This window comes from Lichenostomus cassidix, chromosome 1, assembly GCF_008360975.1.
Source record: "Lichenostomus cassidix isolate B80296 chromosome 1, HeHo_3.0, whole genome shotgun sequence".
Lineage (NCBI taxonomy): Eukaryota > Metazoa > Chordata > Aves > Passeriformes > Meliphagidae > Lichenostomus > Lichenostomus cassidix.
Window position 1 is genome coordinate 62,265,366 of NC_139479.1, and position 6,616 is coordinate 62,271,981.

At 40.5% G+C, this 6,616-nt stretch overlaps 1 protein-coding gene across 1 annotated transcript; it reads left to right on the forward strand.

Moving 5' to 3' along the window:
* The first annotated feature begins 38 nt into the window (after positions 1–38).
* On the forward strand, positions 39–4,263 carry KCNRG (potassium channel regulator). Its single transcript, XM_085060360.1, has 2 exons — positions 39–680; positions 2,501–4,263. Exons 1-2 carry the CDS (start codon positions 106–108, stop codon positions 2,754–2,756), a joined length of 831 nt encoding a protein of 276 aa, XP_084916486.1. The 5' UTR covers positions 39–105; the 3' UTR covers positions 2,757–4,263.
* The last annotated feature ends 2,353 nt before the right edge of the window (positions 4,264–6,616 follow it).

Sequence of the window (6,616 nt, forward strand, 5' to 3'; positions counted from 1 at the left end):
GCTAGAAGCACACAATGGTTCTTGCAGCTGCCTTGCAGTTTAGCACAGATCAAGTCCCAGACCCATAGGTCAGAGAGTTACGACTCTTGAGTGGCTGAGGTAGCCATGAGTAGTCGAGAGGTGGTCGTTCTGAGCGTGGGAGGTGTGAGATTTGTAACCCGAGCTTCTACCTTGCAGCAGTTCCCCGAGTCCAGGCTGGCACGGATGTTGAGTGACGATGACCGGGAATTTAAACTGGTGAATGGAGAGTTTTTTGTGGACAGAGATGGAGCTTTGTTTAGTTACATCATGGACTTCTTGAGGACTCTCCAGGTCTCCTTACCGGCTGATTTCTCAGACTATCAGAGGCTGCAGAGAGAAGCGGAATTCTATGGACTCTACCCCCTGGCTGACCTCCTGAGCCAGGAACATTTGCTGAGGCCGAGGCTGGAGATCTTGGAAGTGCGATTTTCTCTTCAAGAAATGCAGGCCTTTTTCAGGATCTTTTGTTCCTGCAGTACCACCATTGAGACACTAGCTGAGCAGATCACTGTGTTTACAGGGCCGCAGTCAGGACAGGGCTTGAACAGCCCTTTTCCCTCTCAGAAACCACTCGTTCCACTTCCTTTGGAAAGACCCTCTCATCATGACATGGTTTTTCAGTGTGGTACTGAGTATTCTGCTGGTGACCAGTTTGTGGCCAGCTACTGTCCCTACTGTGACTTCTCATTATGGAGGTGACTTTGTGACTTTCACTTCATGAAGTGCACCCTATGTACTAGCACAGCTTATTTTAAAGAAAATGAAAGAAATGTTTCCTTCTTTCTGCTAGTTTAATGTTATCTTTTTCTGGTTCTGAAATACCCAGTTTAATGTTACATTGATTTGCCTGTTCTTCAGCTTTCTAAAATATTGTTATTGATGTTCGTTCATGTGTTCTCTTGGATCTTTCTCTCTCTTTGCCTTTTCCTCCTCACTCACTTTGGAATTCCACAGTATCACCTTCTAGAGAACATGAAAAGCACAGTAAAATGAAGCAAAGGAAACAAAGTAAAGGAGTGAAATGCTGGGGGGAAGCCTAAAATCTCCGCTAGCTCATGGTCCAAAAGGCTTTCATATGGAAAACAGGCAACAGAATGGCTAAGCAGGGTTAAATACAGCAGTGGAACTGACAGTATTTCAGGGACTGGAAGGCTTTTGTAGAGTTTTTTATTAGGGGGAGGGAGAAGAGACAGATTATTAACTCTATGCTTCACAGTGGGTTTTCTGTGAATTCAGAGCCGGGTTCTGTTTTTATTAAGATAACTGTATACCAGTTATTTTTGTGATAGCAGTATCATATTCAAATGACAACTTAGGTTTTTTAAACAATCTTTTTCTGGATGTCTCTATTGTATGGGGACATGTTCTTATTGTATAAGAAAATGTTAACCTAATTTGTCCTCTGTGGCTGTTAGAACATCTGGAATTTTATGGAAATTTCATTGAAGTATTTCCAAAAGGGTTATTCTCTCTGAATATATGAACCAACACAGCAGTCTTTTGATTATTTAAAAAAATAATAATAAAGTTTATCTTTCTTCCAGCTTTCTTTGGCTAAGCAAGTAGAATAAAAACTACATTGCATTTGTGAAACAATATATATTTGTGTGCCAAACCTTAACTTTGTAACATATCACTAATTTTAATGAACTAACAATTGGTTGAGTAGGTTACGGCAACTTAAGTAGTGGGGAAAATATTTCTAATTTTTTTCATTTATTTCTTCAGACTTTGCAAAAATTCTGCAGATCAATAGAAAAGCTAATCTTGAGTAATGAAACAAGTCAAATTTGATTATGTTGCCTTGCTAAATTTCTGTCTCCTCAATCTTTGTGGTGACATGGACTTTTTTGCCTTTTTTTGTGCTTTCCATGAATGTTTGGTGTACTTGCCTGTGAACTGTGGAACAGTTTCACCCCTGTGAGTTTATATATTTTGTAATAGTATTTTTACCTGACTTCTGCTTCTCAGAATGTCTGGATAGATTCTTACACTGTACTTTATATCAAGTAAAATAATTTGAGGCCGTGTGAAAATGATTTTCATATTTGTTACCACAAGACTTGCTGTACGAGGTAACTTTGCAATAAATGTCACTGTTTTTAGAGAGAGCTCCTGTGTGTTGGAGAGTTATGCTCTTGGGGTCAGTGTGACTTCGTTGTCCATCATTTACTCTTACCTGAAAAACTTGGAGCATTGCAGGCCTGCTGCTCCCTTCTCCTCCATCAAGTGAGATGAGATGGGGGTTGTCACAGCTATTTCTTAAGAAAGTAAGTTTTGTGGGGAAGAGTGTGAAAGAGAAATGCTTCTTCCCCATCATGTGACTGGATGAACTGAGAATTACTCTTAATGAAGGAAAGAGTTCAGTTGTCCTTAAAGGAGGAAAAAAATATCCAGAGCCTTGGATATTGCAGCTGTGCTGACCTATGCTGTCAAGAAGTAGTTAAAATGCGTTGTAATTGCTTTTTTCTTCTGATTTTAGGTATGTTTCCATAAAGCCTGATAATAGAAAGCTGATTAATGGTACTAATGTGCTAGGCCTGCTGCTTGACACTTTACTCAGAAATGGATTTCGCCTCATAAGCACCAGGACAGTCACCAGTGAAGAGAAAGTTGAATGCTACAGTTTTGAAAGGATGAAGAGGGCAGCAGCCCTTACCATCATGGTGAACCAAACCCCAGGGAGCTCTGGGGTAGCACAGACAAGGAGAAACCAAATGCAGAAAGGGAAATAAAGGCTTTTCCTTTCATCTTTTGAAGGTGGTGGAAGAGGGTTGTGTCAACACTAGTGGCCTTTTTTTTTTTTCTTTTTGGCTTGTTTGAAACTGCAGCTATTGAGGGAAGAACAAACACATTCTCTTTCAAGTATTTCAGGGGAAAAAAGTTGCTTTCCTGCCTTCTACTGTTCCACCCTCTTTAAACAAAAGAACCCCAGCTTCAATACTGGGTTTGTGGACCAGATTTCAGCATTTCCAACTGTTGTTTTTGTTTTTCTCTGTGGCTGAAATTTACATGAGGACTTGCAAAGCACCAGCCGTTCCGTCTAGAAAATGATTTTTACATTCTGTGCTAATCTGTAAGTAGATTTTAAAAACATGGCAGTACATGAAGAAATAACGTCTTGACGCAACTGTCATCCCAGCATTTTGGAGAAATGGCTGGAGGAGGAATGCAAACCCCAATGATTGATTAGTGCTTCTACTTCTCACTGACTCTCTTGCAGTTGGCTGAGAGCAATGTAAGGGGAACAACCCAAGCTGTACTGCTGTGTGGCTTTTTGAAAGCCATCGCTGATGTTCATGAAGTAACGTGTGACTGTGTCTTGCAGAACGCCTCTGTCTTCTCCTCCCACTCCAGTGTCATTAAGCTGCTCTTTGGTTCTGAGAATTAAATGATAAAGGCCTTTGTGAACAAAAGGTCAGTTAATTTTTAGAGCTTTAACCATAAAAAGGATGAAAATGTGATAAACAGTCCTTCAGATAGGAGTTTGTACAGTTTTAAACCAAATGGTACAAAGGATTTTTTTAGTGCTTGTTAAGTACAACACAGTTGGAAGGCTTGGCAGAAGTGGCTTTAAAAGTCTTGGGAATGTTAGCCCTTTGTAAAGATGCCAAAATTAGCTCAGGTACTGCAAGAGATAAGTTAATGAAGCTTTATAAATTAAGAACCTTTTGTCCTTCAAGGTAGGGAAAGAAGACAGCAATAACTTCAGGGATTCATTAGCTGCATCTCAATTTTGTTGTTGATAAAGCACCATCTTCCTAAGGCTACAAACAACCCAGGAGAACTCAGTCTTTCTTGGCTGACGAATTTGATCTGGCTTTTCATTAATTTTAAAATGTGAATGCATTACTTTATTTACAGCACTTTATAATGGGGGTGGGTGGTGGGACTCAGCTGTTTCTTGCCCAAAGGAGTTTCAGTGAAATGGATCTTCCCAGCCTGGTGGTGCTACTATTGGACATCTCTTTTCTTTGGCTACTGCTCTGGGGCATTGTAGCTTGACCCAAGTTCAGAAGTTCAGCAGAAACAGTGAGGTCTTCTTTGCTTGTTCTAGAGCTGTCTGGGTTGAGAATAATGTGATTATGGGACCACATCTCTTAAGCTGCTTACAGGTTATGTAATGTAATAAATGTTGAGGAATGTAAGAGTGAATGCTTTCATATCAAATGTGATTTTTTTTGTCAGTAATGTCAATATGTCCATATTTGTCTTGAAATAAAATATTTCTTACAGTGAGAATCATCATTCACTGAACAACCTCGCCACAGATGTGGTGAGGTCTCCATCACTGGAAGTTTTGAAGAGGATGCTAAATGATTCCACAGAGGCTCCGTTTCACATGAAAGGCTGGATTAGATGATTTTTGAGTTCCCTTCCAGCCTGGCCTGTTCCATGATTCTGTGGAGACCTTCAGTGAAAGTCTGTGTCAGAAAGCCTGTCATGGTGGGCTTTGAGGTCAGACCACCGTTGGGTGACAGAGCAGACAGGCTGTGTGGGATGACTGTCCCCACAGGCTGCTGTGCTACAGAGACAACACTCCTCGTTTGGAAACTATAATATTGATTATTGGGTGAGTCATTGACCGTGGATATTGTAGGTGGAGAGACTAGCTAATTATAACAAGAAGTGCAAGATAAAAAGTGACTCGTTTTTACAGGGAAAGTTAAAAAAAATGGACTTGCGGCTGTATGTAGACATCATGCTCTAAATGACAACCAATAGCAGTGATATAAGCTGAGACTAGTTTCAGAACCCCTCAGAGTTTCAGTTTCACCTACCACAGAAATACTGACTTTGTTTTCCTTACTGTAGCAGCCACTTTGAAAATTGAAGTTCGGGTTACTTTCTTTTTTCTTTTTTTTTTTTCTTTTTTTTTTTAATAAAGTGAAAGAAAAGACAAAATATTTCAATTTTAAAAGAGCCCAGAAGTTTTAACCTGTTCTATGGGAAGTTTAACCCATGTTCCAAGTCTTTGAGAAAATTAATAGTTGATACAACCGTTTCAGTACCAACTTATGATGGGCTGATCACTTTCTGGTTCCCCTCATGGGTTGGTTTTTATTTAGCACCAGCATCATTCTATGAATACAATATTTGGCTCTCTAACATATACCAGTGCAAGTTGCTGTCATGTAAAGAACCATATGTGCTTTACTTCACCCTTGGGTAACAATGTGCTGTGACTCTGTGCTTCTGTGGGAAGCAAAGCACATGATGGTCAGCAAGCTTGGGTTCCCAGAGTTCTTCTAGCATTTATTCTTAGCTCTGAACTGAGAAGTGTCACCTTCTGTCAGTGTGTGCCTGCAGAGAACATGACTAGGCTCTTATACAGTCCTTTCTCTTAGTTGTTTTTTTTTCCTTAACTAGTAGTTCCTTAAGTAAGTTTGAAAGCATGTGTGCAAACAACCTGATAGAAATCTGTTGAAAGTGTCTGACTGATACCAGTAAGATAAGCATGACTTTAATGGAAGATTAATTGAATTAATTAATTTAATTGAAGCTGGTTCTTCAAGGAAAGCACCTTCCTGGATTTCTCTAGACAGAAAAAGAAAGCAGTGATGGTAGAGCTACAGGTATTGTGTAGCTTCAAGCTCCAACTAAATAGCAGTAATTATGGAGGAAGGGGTGAAATTATGTTCATTTGCAGACAAATTATTATAAAAATAGCATCAATTTACTAGGAGGATCTTCAGCTGGCCTCCGCTGTACAAGATTATATATGCTACTGTAAGGTGTTGCTGAGCCAGCATGGCAATTTTTCTGTGCCTTCTTTGGAGTGGTATGCAGTGTAATCTGCAGCACCAAGGCAGGAATTTAGTAGTGGCCAATGTTTTTACTGCACCTTCCCTTTTGAAGCCCCAAACAAGCAGGGATATGGCAGAGAGCACCCTGTGGTGTATGCTCAGCAGAGTTGTTCACACAGAAGGGAAAAGTTGTACAAGTGAATTTGGCTGATGGGAACTACGAGTCTGAGTGATTTTAAAAGCTGCTTCGTCAAAACCAGATTATGTGCTAAACCAAGTACTTCTACCCAAATCTTGGCAGGCAAGTCGACTCTGGTATCTCACAACACAATCTCTGCTAGACTAGCAGTGTGTTGTAGGTGACTTGGTTGTGCTTTTACATGCGACAGAACCAGAGGCTCTGATTGCTCACATCTAGCTCTGTTTTTGAGTAAGTGGGAATGGGATTTTGAAACATTTAGACTTTCATTTTACAAAGAAGTAATTTGTTATCCCTGACATAATCCGCTTCTTCAAGTCATTGCCAAGTTTCTTAAGAGAGTTCAACTTTTTTTTCCTGGGAAGACACAAAATTTGCAGCCTGGATTCAGCAGAAACGTGTGAACTGTTCCACTGCCTGAGATACTAGAAAGGGACTGCCACAGTGCTGGGGCAGCCGCCTCGCTCACTCACGGTGAGCTCTCTGAGCTTTCAGCAGGCAAGCAGAGAGACAGAGCCCTAGAGGGAAAGGAAACTGAACAGTGAAGTAACACCATCATCCTGTCCCACACACGAGGACTGCAGTTTACATGGCAGAAGATCATCTAAAACGAGGTGATAGCTTGCTGGATTTGCAAGACTGGTGATTC